Source organism: Mobula birostris, chromosome 10, assembly GCF_030028105.1.
Source record: "Mobula birostris isolate sMobBir1 chromosome 10, sMobBir1.hap1, whole genome shotgun sequence".
Classification (NCBI taxonomy): domain Eukaryota; kingdom Metazoa; phylum Chordata; class Chondrichthyes; order Myliobatiformes; family Myliobatidae; genus Mobula; species Mobula birostris.
Genome location: NC_092379.1, coordinates 7076225 through 7096339, shown reverse-complemented (window position 1 = coordinate 7096339; position 20115 = coordinate 7076225). Strand labels below are relative to the sequence as shown.

General features: G+C 48.4%; 1 protein-coding gene across 1 annotated transcript; it reads right to left on the bottom strand.

The window, feature by feature from the left end:
- Nucleotides 1-758: 758 nt before the first annotated feature.
- On the bottom strand, nt 759-18294 carry LOC140204430 (prolactin-releasing peptide receptor-like). The gene is made up of 2 exons (XM_072271151.1): nt 18044-18294; nt 759-1826 (listed from the first exon to the last, which is right to left on the bottom strand). Exon 2 carries the CDS (start codon nt 1812-1814, stop codon nt 768-770), a length of 1047 nt encoding a protein of 348 aa, XP_072127252.1. The 5' UTR covers nt 1815-1826; nt 18044-18294; the 3' UTR covers nt 759-767.
- Nucleotides 18295-20115: the final 1821 nt, after the last annotated feature.

Sequence of the window (20115 nt, the reverse complement as noted above, 5' to 3'; positions counted from 1 at the left end):
CCCTACACCATGCCCGTCCACAATGCCCATAACAGTCCTAAGGTAATAACTCCGCCAGCTAGCTGGAGGCTCAGTGCCCAGTCCCTGCCTGTTCTATTCTCGTGATTATTATGCGTGGACGAGCCAGTGACCTCTTGCTTTTCCTTCCCAGAGTTTCCTCTTCTTACACTAGGAATGTTTCCCTTGGCAACAGCTGCCTCACCCTCATCGCCCCACCCTTGATCGCCATCCACAACGATTCCCGCCGCTGCCTGTGACCACTTTGTACGGTCTCCCCGTGACCACGTGGGTTTCCTCCGGGTGCTCTGGTTTCCTCCCACAGTCCAAAGACGTACTGGTCGGTAGGTTAACTGGTCATTGTAAATTGTCCTGTGATTAGGCCAGGATTAAATAGAGGGATTGCTGTAAAATAAAATAACATAAAACCAAATTGCAGAAAACATCATCTTTTGGTCTGTCACATGTTTGTCCACACATGCTCTCTGTGCATGGGAGTTGACTGGGCCACTGGTTTCGGCATCATCGATACAGCAAGATCATTGGAGTTGTGTTACAATGAGGGATCCGTCCAGAGACCTTACAGTTTCTGTGACTGAGTCTCAAGCTGGGGATGTGCATTGACCCCAGCAGGACACCGTAGTGCGAGGATCCAGCCCCAACTATCGATCTCAAGGCAGGAGTACAAAGTTCAGAGTTCAGCCCCGAAGGGTTCAAAGTTCAGCTGCAGCTGACCATCTCAGGGTTGGCGGGGGGGGTAGGGGGGCATGTCAGCTGCTGGTGGGAGCGGCAGGGGACAGGACATTGGACACGAAGCTACCTTTCCTCCTCCTGCGCTGCACGTAGTCCCGGAGGCGGAGCCGGAACTTGCGGTGGAGCGAGGCGTAGATGAAGGGGTTGTAGCAGGAGGAGCTCATAGCCAGCCAGTGGCAGGACAGGTGCAGGATCTTGATGTGGTGGTAGTTGAGGATGGTCAGTTTGGTGTCCAGGTCGATGATGAGGTTGAGCAGCTGCAGGGGCAGCCAGCTGATGCCGAAGACCAGGGCCGACACCACCAGGAGAAGGAAGGTCCGCCTCTTCCGCTTGCCCCAGTGGGCGGGATCCCTTCCCGATTCCTCCAGACTGCCCCGCCTCTTCAAGTGGACTGTGATGGCGCAGTACGAGACGATGACAGCGGAGAGAGGGAGCATATAGGACACGAGCAGAATGGTGCACGAGTAGGCTATCTTTTGGCCCTCCGAGGCCGGCCAGGACTCCCCACAGGCACTGAAGCCGATGGCGGGGAACTCCTGGTATGTGGTGTGGACAGCGGCTGGGCTGGCCAGCAAGAGCGACACGAGCCAGATAGTGGCCGTGGTGAGGCCAAACCAGCGGCGGGAGGTCCTGCGCCGAATGGGGTGCGCCACCAGCATGTAGCGGTCCACCGCGATGGCCGTCAGCGACAGCACCGACACGTAGACGGTGGCGGACTGCAGCAGCGAGGTGAGGTGGCACATGAAGCCGCCGTAGAGCCAGCCCTGCGGCTCGAAGGCGTAGGACAGGGTGAGGGGCACGCAGCATAGGCACATCAGCAGGTCGGCGGCCGACAGGTTGCCGATGAAGAAGTTGGTGGCGTTGTGGAGCTTCTTGTCCGCCGCGATGCAGCCGATCAGGAAGGCGTTGCCCAAGCAGGCCACGGCCACCAGCGCACCGTACAGCAGGATGAAGAAGGGCTTGTACCGCTGCAGCAGGTCCGTCCCGGGGAAGGTCACCGGCGAGCTGCCGTTGGCCGCGCTGTCATTGGCCGTGCTCTCCTCCTCCATCGCCGCCCGGTTCATCCACCGTCCGCCCTGCCAACAAAGCCCAACACTCAGTGACTAGCGCATTGGAAAGAGGTTGCAGAAACACTCAAGGAGAGCCGGTCCCGGGTCGAGTGTAGCCTAAATAGAATCAGTAACAGGCGGGTCAGCATGGGGATAGTGGGCCGAAGGGCTGCTTCTGTGCTGTGTGACTCTATGAGGATGGAGAACCATTTGGACCATCACTGCTTTGGCCGCTCAATGGGACGACCCATAAATATTGACCCCCCCACTGATGAATTAGCAGCAAAATTAGCCTCCTTGCCCCATCAGTGGGGGCCCAGTATGAGCTCTGCCCACACAGGGCTGGTCACCATATCTCAGGAGGGAAGAGGGGGCACTGGAGATGCAAACAAATGGGCTCAAAGATTGTAGTCACCAGGAAAGGACGGAGAAGGTGTGGACAGCCCGATGGTGCAAAGATAGTTGGAGGGGCGGGTAGGGCTGTTGAGGAAGCAGGGAGTCTGCAGAAGGATTTGGTCAGAGTAACGGAACGGGCAAGGAAGTGGCAGATGGAATACAGTGTGTGGTCAATCACTTTGGTAGAAGGAATAAAGACATAGACTATTTTCTAAATGGGGTGCCAATTCAGAGATTGGAGTTGCAAAGAGACTTGGGACTCCTTGTGCAGGATTTCTTAAAGTTTAACTAAGGAAGGCAAACACAATTTTAGCATTCATTTCAAGAGAACTAGAACATAAAAACAAGGATGTAATGCTGGGGCCTTATCAGGCATTGGTCAGACTGCACCTAGAGTATTGCTTTGTGCGTCTTATCAAAGAAAGGATGTACTGGTGTTGGAGAGGGTCCACGAGAATGATCCCGGGAACGAAAGGGTTAATGTGGGAGGAACATTTGATGGTTCTGGGCCTGTACTTGGCTGAAGTTTAGGAGAATGGAGTTTGGGGGAATCTCATTGAAACCTATAAAATGTTGAAACGTCTTGACAGAGCAGGTGTGGAGAAGACGTTTCCTCTCCACAGGATATTTCCTAAGGTGGGGGAGTCTTGGCCAAGAGGGCACAGCCTCAGAATAGAGGGACATCCACTTAGAACAGAGATGAGGAGGAATTTCTTCACCAACAATGAATCTGTGGAATTCATTGCCATAGACGGCTGCAGAGGCCAAGTCATTTAAAGCAGAGGTTGATAGGTACTTGATTAACCAGGCCATCAAAGGTTATGGGGAATGGGATTCAGAGGGAAGATAAATCAGACATGATCAAATGGTGGAGCAGACGCCATCAGCTGATCATGCTATGTCTTGTGGTCTTATGGAACAGAAACCCTGAGGGAGACATGGTGAGATGAATGAAGTGATAACTAGGAAGGATCTGTTTCCATAAGACCACAAGATATAGGAGTAGAATTGGGCCATTTGGCCCATCGAGTCTGCTCCTCCATTTCGTCATGGCTGATCCATCATGCCTCTCAGACCCAGTCTCCTGCCTTCTCACCGTATCCCTTCATGCCCCGACCAGTCAAGAATCAATCAACCTCCACCTTAAACTGGACTGGTCTAAGAACACTGAGGCTGTCTACAAGAAGGGTCAGAGCCGTCTCTATTTCCTGAGGAGACTGAGGTCCTTTAACATCTGCCGGACGATGCTAAAGATGTTCTACGAGTCTGTGGTGGCCAGTGCGATCATGTTTGCTGTTGTGTGCTGGGGCAGCAGGCTGAGGGTAGCAGACACCAACAGAATCAACAAACTCATTCGTAAGGCCAGTGATGTTGTGGGGATGGAACTGGACTCTCTGACGGTGGTGTCTGAAAAGAGGATGCTGTCCAAGTTGCATGCCATCTTGGTTAATGTCTCCCATCCACTACATTATGTACTGGGTGGGCACAGGAGTACATTCAGCCAGAGACTCATTCCACCGAGATGCAGCACAGAGCGTCATAGGAAGTCATTCCTGCCTGTGGCCATCAAACTTTACAACTCCTCCCTTGGAGGGTCAGACACCCTGAGCTGATAGGCTGGTCCTGGACTTATTTCATAATTTACAGGCATAATTTACATATTACTATTTAACTATTCATGGTTCTATTACTATTTATTATTTATGGTGCAACTGTAACAAAAACCAATTTCACCTGGGCTCAATAAAGTATGACTATGACCATGACAAAGACTAAATATACATAAAGGTTTGGCCTCCACTTCTGCCTGTGACAACAAATTCCACAGGTTCACCACACTCCAGCTAAAGATATTTCTCCTTGCCTCCATTCTAAATGGACGTCCCTCTATTCTGCGTCTGTGTCCTCTGGTCTTAGTCTCCCCACCGCAGGGAATGTCCTCCCCACATGCACTCTATCAAGGCCTTTCACCATACAATAGGTTCCAATCGGTCACCCCTCATCCTACTAAATTCCAGTGAATACAAGTCCTGAAGCATCAAACACTCTTCATATGACAAGCCATTTAATCCTGGAATCAGTTTCATGAACGTCATTTGAACCCTCTCCAGATTCACCACATCCTTTCGAAGATAAGGGGTCAACAATCAGAGAAGACATGGAGCTAGAGATCTTGGATTTAAGGGGAAGGTGAGGAATTGTTCTCTCCAGAGGTAAACAAGGCCTAAACTCAGTGCCTGGGAGCGTGAAGGAGAATGAGACGGTCACCACATGTATCTTGCAGGGCTTCAGGTCCAGAGCTGGAAGCTGGGGCCATTCCTCAGGTCTTTCTCAACCAGCTTAGACACAATGGGCTGAATGGCCTTGCCCATTTTTAAAATTTCAAGCCTTCCAAGATTCACTTCCTAATTGTCATCTGTTTGGCCACTAGCAGAAGGACAATGAGCTTCTGGAATCGTAAAGTTCTCCCACCATCTCCCTGCTCCTCACCACCCCTCCACGACCCCTTCTGTTTTGTTAATGTACCGTTTGCCCATGGGAGATAAGTGTGAGGTAGAATAACAAAATAATTGTGTTTCTTTTGGCTCTTTCACATTCTTGAGAGATTACCAGGTTCTGGAAACATTTGCAACCCACAGAAAATGTTGGAGGAACTCAGCAGGTCAGGCAGCATCTATGGAAATGAACAAACAGTTGAGGTTTCAGGCCAAGACATTTTTTTCAGGACTGAGAGGAAAGGGTGAAGACACCAGAATAAAAAGATGTGGGGATCGGGGAAGGAGGATGGCAAGAAGGTGATAGGTGAAGCACTTGGGTAGGAAAGGTAAAGGGCTGGAGAGGAACGAATCTGATGGGAGAGGAGAGTGGACCATAGGAGAATAGAAGAAGAGGGGAAGGGAGGGTAATATTTTTTAGTGGAAAGACAAGTCAATAGTCAAGCCATCAGTTGGAAGCTACCCAGATGGAATATAAAGTGTTGATCCTCCACCGAAGGGTGGCTTCATCATGGCACAAGAGGAGGCCACAGACCAACATATCGGAACGGGAATGGGAATTGGAATTGGCCACTGGGAAGGTCCGCTTTTGACGGGTGGTATGAAGGTGCTCAACGAAGCGGTCCCCCAATTTACGAAGTGTCTCACCAGCGTCGAGGAGGCCCCATCGGGAGCACCGGACACGATAGACTGCCCCAGCAGGCTCGTAGGTGAAGTGAAGTACTTACCTCCTGAATCTCAGTCACTACGCCAGCTCTTGGAAATTTGGATGCCAATTTGTACACGGCAAGCTCCCACAAAAGTCAAGGTGATGTTGACCTGGGAATGAGTTTACGTCCAAATATTAAAACCCACCCCCTCCCAATACCAGCACACCAAGGAGAATGCTGATGATAGATCCTTGGGATCATTTGACGAGGGAACAGGCTCTCCAGCCTGTAAACCATCTGCTTGAATCTCATTTTTTATCCCTCCCCACATTCCCATCAAGCTCTCCCAGATTTTACCACACGCCCACACACCAGTGGCAATCTAACAAAGGAGGAGAAGGGGAAGTTGGCGGACATGTGAGGGAGAATGGGTGAAAGAATGCAATGGGGGGAATTGCCCGGATATCTGGTGTATAACTGATGGACTGCATGGCCTCTTTTTTAGGAATTTGAGCATCTGCAGTGTGACCTGAAACAACCACCTTCTGAGCCAGTGAAAATGCAGGCAATGCGCTCGGTGTTAAACAAGGGAACAAATCCCTCTCCCTCTCCCTCTCACTCCCCCCTCCCTCCCCGTCCCCCTCTCCCTCTCCATCTCCCTCTCCCTCTCTCCCTCTCTGTCTCCCTCTCCCCTCCTGGTCTGATCCTGACCTTCGGTGAGGTCCGCATTGAATTTGCACATTCTCCCTGAGCATTCACCCGCCCACCACATCCCAAAGGGAATTCTGTCAGACCAGCAGAGTCACCACTGCAACTGCGCCTATTTCGCTAGTGTGTGTGTAGGTGGGTAGCAGGATTGTCTGGGAAGGTTGGAGAGGGATATGATAGGGGTGGTAGGAATATTAGAGAAAAGAATGTAGATTTGCAATTTTGATGGCTAGTATGGTACAGTGGGCCAAATAGCCTCAAGCCACAGCTGCCAGGAGAGAAGCGTTGGATCTGGTGTGCGATGTCCCGGCTGGAATCAGTGCTGCCCCCTAGAGTTCACTCAGCTGTATAGTGGTCGACTGCAGATCTCTGAGGCATACATGGCCCGGGTTTCCTTTTGGCATAGCTGTACCTTACCAATATCATTATACGTTTGCTATCTTGTATGTGCTGTGTGTGACTGTTGGTACTGTGTTTTACATGGAGCAACGCTGCCTCATTTGGCTGGATTCATATCTGGTTGAGTGACAATCAAACTTGAATTGAATTGAGTTGTCAAATGGACAAGTACACCTGTGCACAAGTGTAGTGAAACACTTACCTGCATCAGCATCACAGCCACATGGCATCATGTAAGCAACATTCACAAGAAAAACATCAATTATGTACATTTTAGAAGCAAAGGAAAACAATTAGAAACATAGAAACATAGAAAATAGGTGCAGGAGTAGGCCATTCAGCCCTTCGAGCCTGCACCGCCATTCAGTATGATCATGGCTGATCATCCAACTCAGAACCCTGTACCAGTCTTCCCTCCATACCCCCTGATCTCTTTAGCCACAAGGGCCATATCTAACTCTCTCTTAAATATAGCCAATGAACTGGCCTCAACTGTTTCCTGTGGCAGAGAATTCCACAGATTCACCACTCTCTGTGTGAAGAAGTTTTTCCTCATCTCCATCCTAAAAGGCTTCCCCTTTATCCTTAAACTGTGGCCCCTCGTTCTGGAATTCCCCAACATCAGGAACAATCTTCCTGCATCTAGCCTGTCCAATCCCTCTAGGATTTTATACGTTTCAATAAGATCCCCCCTCAATCTTCTAAATTCCAGCAAGAATAAGCCCAGTCAATCCAGTCTTTCATCATATGAGAGTCCTGCCATCCCAGGAATCAATCTGGTGAACCTCCTTTGTACTCCCTCTGTGGCAAGGATGTCTTTCCTCAGATTAGGGGACCAAAACTGCACACAATACTCCAGGTGTGGTCTCACCAAGGCCTTGTACAACTGCAGTAGTACCTCCCTGCTCCTGTACTCAGATTCTCTCGCTATAAATGCCAGCATACCATTCGCCTTTTTCACCGCCTGCTGTACCTGCATGTCCACTTTCAATGACTGGTGTATAATGACACCCAGGTCACGTTGCACCTCCCCTTTTCCTAATCAGCCACCATTCAGATAATAATCCGTTTTCCTGTTTTTGCCGCCAAAGTGGATAACCTCACATTTATCCACATTAAATTGCATCTGCCATGAATTTGCCCACGCACCTAACCTATCCAAGTTACTCTGCATCCTCTTAGCATCCTCCTCACAGCTAACACTGCCACCCAGCTTCGTGTCATCCGCAAACTTGGAGATGCTGCATTTAATTCCCTCATCCAAGTCATTAATATATATTGTAAACAACTGGGGTCCTAGCACTGAGCATTGCGGTACCCCACTGGTCACTGCCTGCCATTCTGAAAAGGTCCTGTTTATTCCCACTCTTTGCTTCCTGTCTGCTAACCAATTCTCTATCCACATCAATACCTTACCCCCAATACCGTGTGCTTTAAGTTTGCACACTAATCTCTTGTGTGGGACCTTGTCAAAAGCCTTTTGAAAATCCAAATATACCACATCCACTGGTTCTCCCCATCCACTCTACTAGTTACATCCTCAAAGAATTCTGTGAGATTTGTCAGACATGATTTTCCTTTCACAAGTCCATGCTGACTTTGTCCGATAATTATAACAAAATCTTCCATTTTCTGGTGCACTCCATGAGAGAGAAGTTATGTCAGTGAAAATTGGTGTTTGGTGGTCAGCATGGACTCTGTGGGTGGACAGGTTGAACAGCATTGGAGCAAATTGGAGCAAGGTGCCGCTGCTACTGTGTGGTAACCGTAATCTCTGGAGCTGAAGGCCCCGAAATCCTCGGCTTTGCTTGTTTCAGCGGCCGGGGCGAGGTCAAAGGCGCTGGGCAGAGGATGGCGCTCAGGAGGCTGTATTGGAGAGGCTGGTTGGAGGCTCGAAGTTTTCAGATGGATGGACTCAGGGTCGGCTGTGGTCGGCTGCTTCCAAGACATCAGCAAGTTGACGGTGCCTGGAGGTTTATGGCAGGGAGCTTCTCCCTTTTTCCGCCGCTATTGGGGACTCGGGAGTCGATCGACTCGGGGACTTTTGAGACTTTATTTACCGTGCCCATGGTTTGTTCTTCATCAAATTATGCTATTGCTTTGCACTGCTGTAACTATATGTTATAATTATGTGGTTCTGTCAGTGTTAGTCTTTGGTCTGTCCTGTTTTCTGTGATATCACTCCGGAGAAACGTATCATTTCTTAATGCATGTATGCATTTCTAAATGACAATAAAAGAGGACTGAGTGTTCTCATAATCTAAAAAAAAGTAGGGACTGAACATCAGATGCAATCTGAGAGCACTCCCCAAGCAAGGCACACAAGGTGCTGGAGGAGCTCAGCAGGTCGGGCAGCATCTGTGGAAATGAATGAGGAGTCGACGTTTCGGGCCGAGACCCTTCTTCGGGACTGTGAAGGAAGGGGGGAAGATGCCAGAATAAAAAAGGTGGTGTGTGGTGGGGAGGGGGGTGAGGGAGGAGGATAGCTGGAAGGTGATAGGTGAAGCCAGGTGGGAGGGGAAGATAAAGGTCTGGAGAGTGAGGGTGGGCCATGGGAGAAAAGGAAGGAGGAGGGGACCCAGGGGGAGGTGATAGGCAGCTGAGAAGAGGTGAGGGGTCAGAATGGGGAATAGAAGAAGACGGGGGGGGAGGGAAAACATTTTCACCGGAAGTCATACCATCAGGTTGGAGGCTGCCCAGATGGAATATGAGGTGCTGACAGTGGCCTCACCGTGGCACGAGACATGTCGGAACGGGAGTGGGAGTGGGAACTAAAACGCTTGGCCGCTGGGAAGTTCGCTTTTGACCGACGGAGCGGAGGTGCTCGCCAAAGCGGTCCCCCAATTTACGACGGGTCTCACAGAGGCCGCGTCAGGAGCACCGGACACGATAGGTGACCCCTCACCTCCCCCCCCCCCCAGCCGATTCGTAGGTGAAGTGTTTACCTTCTGAATTTCAGTCCCCGTGCCTGCGCTTGGTAATTGGAATGCCAATTTGCGCACAGCAAGCTCCTGCAAGGGTCAAGGTGATGTTGACCTGGGAATGGGCTTACTTTGAAATATTACATGCCCCCCCATCACATCAGAATGGGAATGGGAATCAGAATTCAAAGCCCTGCGATGAGCCTCCCCGAGCCTTTGGGGTGGAAATCGAACCCATCGCTTCTCCATCTCGAGGCTGCAGCCTCCACCTTCGTGTTTGTGCTTTGCAACTGAAACAATGGCATTCTCTCGGAAGAACAGTCCGCCTGCTGCCAAACCCCTTGTCGGTGAGGAGAAACAGCTTGCAGACTGTTGACTCTCTTAATAAAACATCGTGTGGTCCCCAAATCCCCTGGGATTGTTCAAGCATTTACCAGCTAACGTTCTTTTAATCTGCAGCATGTGAAGGGCGGGGGGTTACGGGGACACGGGGTATTGGTTGGACGGTGCTGGGCACACGGGATTCACTGAGTCATGGGGCTCATGGTGAGCATTGTGGTTGAGATGAGAGTTGTTCTCTTCTTGACTCTTTGACACACTTTCTCCCGATGTTTATTCATAATATATGCTTGTTCCGTGATACTGAACAGGACAGCTTTCTTTAGACTGCAGTAAGGCAGAACAATTCTCCACTCCAAATCCTCCAAAATAAAACAGTGTACAACTGTGATTCTTATATTATAAACGTAGCCTTAGAGTGATTCCTTCAAGTTGTTTTAGCCAGGGGTGATAGTGGGGACAAGCTCACACTGCCTATTAAATGCTCCCAATGGCGTGTGCCTCAAACAGCCTCTGACAACCAAGTCCAGCTCCTGCCTTCGCGTGTGACTTAGTTACTAAGCCTGGCAGAACCATTTTTCACTGACAGGAGAAGGGGCAAAGGCGGATTGCTGGCACCTTAAAAGCAGTCACTTTGGGCAGATGAGGCTCGTCAGCCATGGCTGGTAGCTCATCTAGGAGAAGGAAAACTCTGGTCTCAAACCTCCGCTGGCTTGCGGCTGTGCCCACTCCCGGGGAAGGCTTCGGGGGGGTAAACCCCGAGGAAAAAGTCCGGAGCTGGAATGCCTAAGGCAGTCCCGCGTTGACTGGCAACTCCTGCCACACTGCTGGCGCCAAACTGTATCAGTCTCTGCCATTCTGTTGGGGTCATCAGATGCCTGGAGAGGGGGGAGCCTGCCGCATGGACAACAGCTTGCTCTCCCTCTTGCGTATCTAGACAGCTAGCACACAACAGCCATGGTCAACCCTGCCTGACAGAGGCCTCCCTCACCATCTTAGAGAGCTATCTAGTCAGTGGCCACTTTATTAGATACACCCATACACCTGCTTGTTAATACAAATATCGAATCACAGAGCAGCAACTCAATGCATGAAAGCATTCAGATGTGGCCAAGAGGTTCAGTTCGTTCATAGACATGGCAAATCCTGCAGGTGCTGGAGATCCAGAGCAGCACACACCAAATGCTGGAGGACCTCAGTGGGCCAGGCGGCATCTATGGAGAGGAATCAACAGTTGATGTTTTGGGTTGAAACCCTTCTTTAGGGCTTGAAAAGGAAGGGGAGGACACTAGCCCTCGGAGTGAAGGAGCAACCCGGTGGCATGAATATCGATTTCTCCTTCCAGCAAATCAATTTTTCCTCCACCTCCCCTCTTCTTCTATCCCCTACTCTGGCCCCTTACCTCTTCTCACCTCCTCCTGGGTTGCTTTCTCCTATCAGATTCCTTCTTCTCCAGCCTTTTACCACTTCTTCCCACCTGACTTAACCTATCACCTTCCAGCTATTCTAATTCTCCACCCTCCACCGCCATCCTTTCTATTCTGCCACTTTCCCCTTCCCTTTCAGCCCTGATGAGGGGTCTCAGCCCGAACCATCGACGGTTTACTTATTTCCATAGATGCTGAATTCCTCTAGCATTTTGTATGTGTTGAAGAGGTTCAGCTGTTGTTCAGACCAAACATCAGAACGGGGGAGAAATGCGAGCTAAGTGGCTTTGACCATGGAATGATTGTTGGCGCCAGATGGGGTGGTTTGAGTATCTCAGAAACTGTTGATCTCCTGGGATTTTCACGCACAATAGACTCCAGAGTTTACAGAGAATGTTGCGAAAAACAAAAAAGAAATCCAGTGGGCGGCAGTTCTGTGGGTGAAAGTTCTTTGTTAATGAGAGGGGTCGGGGAGAATGGCCAGACTGGTTCAAGCTGACTGGAAGGCGACAGTAATAACCATGAGTTAGAACAGTGGTGTGCAGAAGAGCATCTCTGAATGCACATCATGTCAGGTCCTGTAGTGGATACTACACGGTCCGACATGATGTCATAAAGTAGCCACTGAGTGTAGCAGGGTTACACGTCCATCACCTCGCTTCTTTAAATCAGAATGACCTGATGAAGGGTCTCATCCCGAAACGTCGGCTCTGCATTCCTCTCCATAGATGCTGCCCGAGCTGCTGAGTACCGCTACAATCTTGTCAGAATGTTGCTCCGGATTTCCAGCAACTGTAGAATCTCCTGTGTGTTTTTTTAAGTCAATCCTTTTTCTTTAAATACTTTTTTTTAAATTTTAAATAACCAGCAGCCAATGTGCTAGAGGGATTAATCCAGAGGCACAAGTTCAAATCCCCGCTCTAGGATCAGAGGAGTTAAGCTTGAGTAACCATCCAGTTCTGGGTAGAGTATTTAAGAATGGAAAGGTGGAGGTGCGTTTCTACCAAAGGAGGTGTAAAGCGCTCCTTCCCTCTGCTAGCCTGCAGGTCACCCTTGGACAAGGTGTAGCACCTGCTTAGCCCCCCAATCAGGGTCATGTGAACCCATGGGGGCAGGTGGTGGATGGTCATTTGAGCAGCTGGTGTAGATCACAAGTCCAGGTTATGCGACCACTGACGCCAGGCAGACAGTCTCTGAAGAGTATTGATAATGGCTGGGGGTCACCCCTCTTGTAAAGACACGGCCCAGAAGAAGACAATGGCAAACCACTTCTGTAGAAAAATTTGCCAAGGACAATCATGGTGATGAGACCATGGTCGCCCACGTCATATGACAAGGCACATAATGATGATGTCATATGACATGGCACATAATGATGATGTCATGCAACACGGCACACAAGGAACAAGTGAAAGCTAAGAACACTGGATTCCCTGGATGCCAAGCCAACAGGGCCTTGGGTAAACTCCTGGGGGGGGGGGGGTAATGCAAGGAAACTTACTCAGGAGAATGAGTGTGGGCAGCATGGTAGTGTACCGGTTAGCACCTCGCTTCACAGCGCCACCTGTAAAACCAGTGGGGGTTCGATTCCCACCGCTGCCTGTAAGCAGTTTGTACGTTCTCCCCGTGACCGCGTGGGTTTCCTCGCAATGCTCTGGTTTCCCCCCACAGTCCAAAGGCATACAAGTTGGGCTAGTGAGTTGCGGGCATGCCTGGCTGGTACTGGAAGCTTGGCAGCGCCTACGGGCTACCCCCCGGCACGTCCTCAGACTGCGTTGGTTGTCGAAGCCACAGATGACTGTCCTTGGGTATATTTAAAGTGGAGGTTGATGGGGCTTGATTAGTCAGGGTATCAAAGGTCATGAGGAGAGGCAAGAGAATGGGCCATTAGCACTGATGGAATGGTGCAGCAGACTTGATGGGCTGAATAATGTAAGCCTACTCCTGTGTCTTAGGACTTTACTCAAGCCAATGCTGCCTTTGCACGTATAGAACCAAATTTAGCTAACTGGGCTGCTTTCCAGAGACAGAAACTATTGACCTGAAGACGAGTTTGAGTCCCTCCATGGCAACTGCGGAACTTAAACATAGTTAAGTAATTCGGGAATTAAAATCTAGTCTTGGTAGCTGAGACTAGAAACAAGTGGGGTCACATTCCACAGCCAGTCTTCTACAAATGTCTTTCAGTGAGGGAAGCCGAGAGAACTCCCCCTCTCTCCTACTAGACTTTATGTGATCGCAGACCCGTCAGTGTAATTGACTATTTATGGTCCCACGGCAGAGCTCAGGGAAACACAACCCAGGGCCAAGGATGGTCAATACCCTCAGCTCTCTCTACTGCTGGCGTTTTGGGCAACAATGAAGGTCCTCCATCTCTGGTGATGTTCAGGGCTTCCTTCATCGAGTCAGTAGCTTCCTCTCAGTTTTCACCACTGTCAGTCATGCAAGTCCCGGGTGGAGACTCAGGAATACCGTCACACTCAGATGTAGAAGGATTCTTCATTGCTGTTTCCGTAACAGATTTGTTTCACCAGTCCGGGTTGTTAGCCCTGAGCTGAACCCCTGAACCTGGAGAACCGGTGGATCACTCTTAGTCTGGCCTCTGCCCTTTGACCTGTTCTGCATGGGTGACCCTACCAAGAGCCAAAGCATAAAGCCCTGACTCCAGCCAATGTAGTTCTCCGGGTCATTGAGACACGCAAGCCTCCAAACCCAATGACAAGGTTGTGGTCCTCTCGGAAGACCCTCACCTCGTGAGTAAAGAAAACTTCCATTCCTCCTCTTTCACCATTTCTCCCCACCCTCTGAGCTCACAGAAAAATGAGAGAATCCCCTGAGGAATATCGAGAGCGTCGGGAGAGTTGTTTTTCCTCTCTGCGCCTTGTGGCGCATCAGGCAGCAACCTTGCCATTTCTGTAGCGTTTTATCCGTTTTTTTTTAACGAGACCGAGTCGCGAGCTCGATGCTGAACCCAGCTCGGATGGAAAGCGTGCACGGTGCTGGCCGGATTCGAACCCAGCACCACTCGCCTCGAGGCCCGGTGCGGACGCCACTGCACCACCGGCCAGTATTTAAACGGGAAATTGGAAGGTCAAAAGGAAGTCATGAAATGTCATAGGCAGACAAGATTAGTGAGAATCCAAGGCTTCTAGAGGTATATGCATAGGTTAAGTGAGTGGGCAGGGGTCAGAGAATGCAACTTTGGAAGTGAGGTCATCCACTTTGGAGGGAAAAATAGAAGATTCGATTATTATTGAAATGGTGAAAGATTGTTGCTCGTTGCTGTGCGGAGTGACTTGGGATGCTTGTATGTGAATCGCAAAAGGTTGGGCTGCAGGTGCAACAGAAAGTTGAAATGCTCCTTGTTAGAGGGATTGGATTTGAAAGCATGCCTCAACCGGGCAGAGTCCTGGTGAGGCCGCGCCTGGAGTACGGCATGCAGTTCTCGTCTCCTCAATTGGCCTTGGAGGCCCGTGCAGAAGAGGTTCACCAGGTTGATTCCGCAGATCAGGGGGTTAGCCCCTGAGTAGAGATTGACTATGCTCGGTGGAATTGATAAGATTGAGAGGGGATCATACAGAAAGAAATAAAACTTTGATAGAGATAGATAGAGAACAGGAAAGTTGTTTCCACTGGCAGGTGAGACCAGACTAGGAGACAGAGCCTCAAGATAGAGGGGAATAGATTTAGGATGGAGATGAGGGGAAACTGCTTTTCCCAGAGAGTAGTGAATCTGTGGAATTCTCTTCCCAGGGAAACAGGAGAGGCCACCTCATTAAATATATATAAAGACAAAGTTAAAGAGTTTTTCTTAGCAGGGGAATTAAGTGTTACGGGGGAAAAGACAGGTAGGTGGAGATGAGTCCACGACCAAATCAGCCATGATCTTATTGAATGGTGGAGCAGGCTCGACGGGCCTGATGGCTGACTCATAGAAACATAGAAACATAGAAAATAGGTGCAGGAGTAGACCATTCGGCCCTTTGAGCCTGCACTGCCATTCAGTATGATCATGGCTGATCATCCAACTCAGAACCCTATACCAGCCTTCCCTCCATACCCCCTGATCCCTTCAGCCACAAGGACCATATCTAACTCCCTCTTAAATATAGCCAATGAACTGGCCTCAACTGTTTCCTGTGGCAGAGAATTCCACAGATTCACCACTCTCTGTGTGAAGAAGTTTTTCCTCATCTCAGTCCTAAAAGGCTTCCCCTTTATCCTCAAACTGTGACCCCTCGTTCTGGACTTCCCCAACATCAGGAACAATCTTCCTGCATCTAACCTGTCCAATCCCTTTAGGATTTTAGACTTTTCAATAAGATCCCCCCTCAATCTTCTAAATTGCAGAGAGTATAAGCCTAGTTCATCCAGCCTTTCATCATATGAAAGTCCTGCCATCCCAGGAATCAATCTGGTGAACCTTCTTTGTACTCCCTCTATGGCAAGGATGTCTTTCCTCAGATTAGGGGAACTCCTGCTCTTATGTCTTATAGAAAGAGCTCAGGTTGTTACTTAAAAGCAGAAAGATTGCAGCATGCTGCTGTGCAGAAGGACTCAGGAAAGAGTCATAAGATCATAGAAAAGCACAGCCCTTCAGCCCATCTAGTCTGTGCCAAACCATGCTTGTGCATGAATCACAAAATGTTGGTGTGCAGGTGCAACAGGTTATCAAGAAGGTAAATGGAATACTGTCCATCATTGCTTGAGGGATTGAATTTAAGAGCAGGGGGATTATGCTGCAACTGTACAGGGTACTGTGAGAGTGTCCCTTTAGGGAACAAAGGCACAATTGGCATGTGGAATGGAAGAAGAGGGTGTTGCCCTAAATGAATACACCTTATTTCTACTGCAGATGATAGAAACTTCAAGAATGGTGATGTTCTGGAGCACGTTAGCACCAAGGAGGAGGAGGTATTGGATGTCTTTGGAAACATACAGTACTATGCAAAAGTCTTAGGCACAGTATATGACCTGATATAACGTATATACGAGGGGCAACATGCTTATATGAGGAGCACAGCAGCTGGCACAACACTTTGATGAACAATCAGGGTTCAATTCCCATGTGTAAGTTTGTATGTTCACCCATGACTGCTTTCTTCTGTTTTACAGTATTATCATCATCATCATCATCATCATTATCATGTCACTATCATCGTCACTATTATTATCATCATCACCATCATCATCATCATTCACATCATCATCATCATTATCATGTCACTATCATCATCACTATTATTATCATCATCACCATCATCATCATCATCATCATTCACATCATCATCATCATCATTATCATGTCACTATCATCGTCATCACTATTATTATCATCATCGTCACCATCATCATCATCGTCGTCATCATCATTCACATCATCATCATCATTATGTGCCGTGTCATGTGACGTGGGCAATCATGGTCACAAGATCGTGATATGATTGTTCTTGGCAAACTTTGCTACAGAAATGGTTTGCCATCGCCTTCTTCTGGGCAGTGTCTTTACAAGACAGGTGACCCCGGTCATTATCAATACTCTTCAGAGATTGTCTGCCTGGTGTCAGTGGTCACATCACCAGGACTTGTGATCTGCACCGGCTGCTCGTACGACCATCCACCACCTGCCCCCATGGCTTCACGTGATCCTGATCGGGGGCTAAGCAGGTGCTACACCTTGCCCAAGGGTGACCTGCAGGCTAACGGAGGGAAGGAGTGCCTCACACCTCCTTTGGCAGAGATATATCTCCACCCGACAACCAGCTATTGTAAGATAAAATAATAAAAGTAATTTCCCCAGGGTGGGGATAACTGCGCCAAGAGGGTAAACATTAAAGGTGAGAGGAAGGAGCCTTATGGGAGATCTGAGGAGGGGTTCTTTCACCCGTAGGGTTGTGGGAATCTGGAACACACTCCCTTAGGAGGTGGGAGGGGCAAAGACACTCACAAAGTTTAAGAAGCATCTTAAACGTGGCACGATATTGTAGCACTGAGCATAAAGCCGTACAGCGCTAGCAGCCCGTGTTCAATTCGCACCGCTGTCTGTGTGGAGTTGTATTGCGTGGGTTTCCTCCTGGTCCTTCCATTTCTTCCCACGTTCCAAAGGCGTACGGGTTAGGGTCAGTAAGTTGTGCTGAAAGATTGACCACTGCCTCATTACTCTTTGCACAACTTACCTAGTTTAACTTTTGTACAGAATGCATAAAAGTTACATTTAAAAAGTTGAAAAAGTATATATATATGTATGTGTGTGTGTGTGTACTTCACAGTCTTTATTATTATGGATTGCAATGTACTGCTGCCGCATAACAACAAATTTCACGGCAAATGCCAGTAATATTAAACCTGATTCTGAATGAGAGTGAGAGATAGATGCAGGAAGAAAGAGAGAGAGAGAGACTTGCGCGCTGCCCCCAGCACTCATCCTCAGATCCTGTGTTGGTCGTTGACTCAAGCAAACCACGCACTCCACCGTATGTGTTTCAGAGTACGTGTGGCTAATTAAGATAATCTGAATCTCTCTTTAAGCGTCTGGGCGGGCGTTTGAATGGGCGAGACTGAGAAGGCTATGGACCTAAAGGGGGTAAAACGGGATTAGTGCAGGTGGGCTGAATGTTTAGCGTGTGCATAATGGGCTGAATGGCCTGTTACGGTACTACTCTGTGACCTGGCTCCCGGTTAAGCAATGCTCCAATGTTAAAGTCCTCATCATCATGTTCGTATCCCTTCTGTGGCCTCACCTCGCCCCACTTCCGAAATATTCCCTGTCTCTATTTCCCTGCTCTTGACCGTCCCAGCAGCACTCCCTTCAACAGTCTGGGCCCCATCCTCTGAAATCCCCTCCCTAGCCCCCCCTCACTCTCTCTCCCTCCCTCCCTCCCTCCTTAAAGATGCTTCTTTAAAACTTACCTCTTCGGCTGAGCACTTGAAGATTTGCCCCAGTGCTTCCTTCAGGAGCGGCTCGGAGAAGTTCTTCTGAAACGTCCCAGGACGATTAAAGATGCTACAAAAATTCAGACAATTGTTTTTGCGCCTCTCACGAGCCTTTTGGACGACGATTCCAACGCCCGTTGATCCTTGATGCCCTGTAACCAGGTCGCCGTCTTGTGCCAGGGTCTTGGTCTTCCACCTCAGTGTACTCCAGGAGCCAGACTTCAACAGAGTCAATACACAAGTGAGATAACGTCGGAGTCTCTCGAGCACAGACAGGCAATGGCCGTCGCTGATTAATCACTATTTATTTGATGGAGTTCTGGGAAGTGGAGAGGAGTTAAAGGATCCCGCTCTGTGTGAACACAGCTCTGAGAATGTTCACTCCACACAACAGCCAAAGCTTCCAGAGTTGCTCAGCCTGCCAAGGTATGTAACACTGTTCTCTCTCTGTTTATAGTGGGTTAGAAGTCATAGCGCTGATCCAGCCCAAGGTTATATCTATTCTTAAACAGCCAAAGGTTTGATACAACTTCCATTAACTTCTCATTTTGGCTTAGGAATCAGTATCCTCATTCTTCCCCCTTCTTTCTCTGTCTCTCTCTCTCTCACACACACACACACACACACTCTCTCATTTTCACTCTCACCCTCTCTTCTATCAGTTCATTATTCTCATTCTGCCTCTCATTTTCCCTCTTTCGCTATCTATCCATCCATCATCTCTTTTCCTATCTATCACCAAACTCTCATTCTCTCTTTACCTATCTATCCATCATCTATTTCTCATTTTCTCTCTCTCTCTCCCTCTTTCCCTTTTTCCCTCTATAATTTCTCTCTCGTTCTCTCCTCATTCAGATTCAGAATCAGAATCAGGTTTAATATGTTGCAAAATTTGTCATTATGCAGTAGCAGTAAACTGCAATACATCATAATAAAAACTAGATTGTAATAAGAAGTTTATTTATATATATGTGTTAAATTAAAATGTAGTGCAAAAATAGAAATAAAAAAGTAGTGAGGTGGTGTTCATGGGTTCAATGTCCATTCAGAAATCGGATGGAAGAGGGGAAGAAGCTGTTCCTGAATCGTTGAGTGTGTGTCTTCCTCTCTTTCTGCCTCTCTCTGTCTCTCCCTCTTTCTCCCACCACCCTGAGTCCTGCTGTGAAAACCCGACAGATTGGGGATAATATATCTGGTTCTACCCAGCGCCCCATGTGGAGAGCATGTGCACAAATTAGAACCAACCCTCTGAATAATTCTCTCATGTCACAGTAATTTTGAGAAGATATTATTGTTAATTAATGAATAATTATAGACTTTTTTAAGGAAAAACTATGTCTTGCTTAAGTGCATGTATTCATTATTTGCTCATTAAAAGCATAACAGAGACAGGTTGATATAAATGATGCATTTTAAAAAACAGTTCAAAGGTTATTACTGTAAAGTTAATCTTTAACTGAAAAAGACATTTTTAAAATAATATAATTTCTACCTAGTGTTGTTATTGTAACCATTTACCATCCAAATACTGTTGTGTACACCAGGTCTGTGAGGGTTTCTGAATGCATTACGTGTTCTCACAAGCTTCTAGCTGGCGCCAAGCCGGCGTGAGACAGTTTTTGTCACAGCATCTCACAGCTCTCGGGACGTAAAAATATTTGACAGTAAAGATAATCATTATGTGTCATTTTATTGTGGATGGTGTTGTTATATACATTGACTAAGCGTTCTTGTTCGTTTAAATAATTCATTACGGGTTATACATATAAATACGTGGTATAACGCTGCCATGTGATACGTGCGCGCCTCGCTCAAAGTGAACACGCGGTTAGACCCGCATTTTGGACTCCTGTGTCTTCCCCTGAATTAGTTTAATGCCTTGAAGCTATAAAACGTAATGAGATTCGCGGAGCGCCGGACGCCAACAAAACGTTTGCATGTGCCACCGAGTCACCACCCCAGGCAGGCAGTGGGAAGGTATGGCAGCCCGACTGTGGCAGGCTACGCCAACAATATCCCCACAAAGTCTGAGCCGCGTACCGACAATG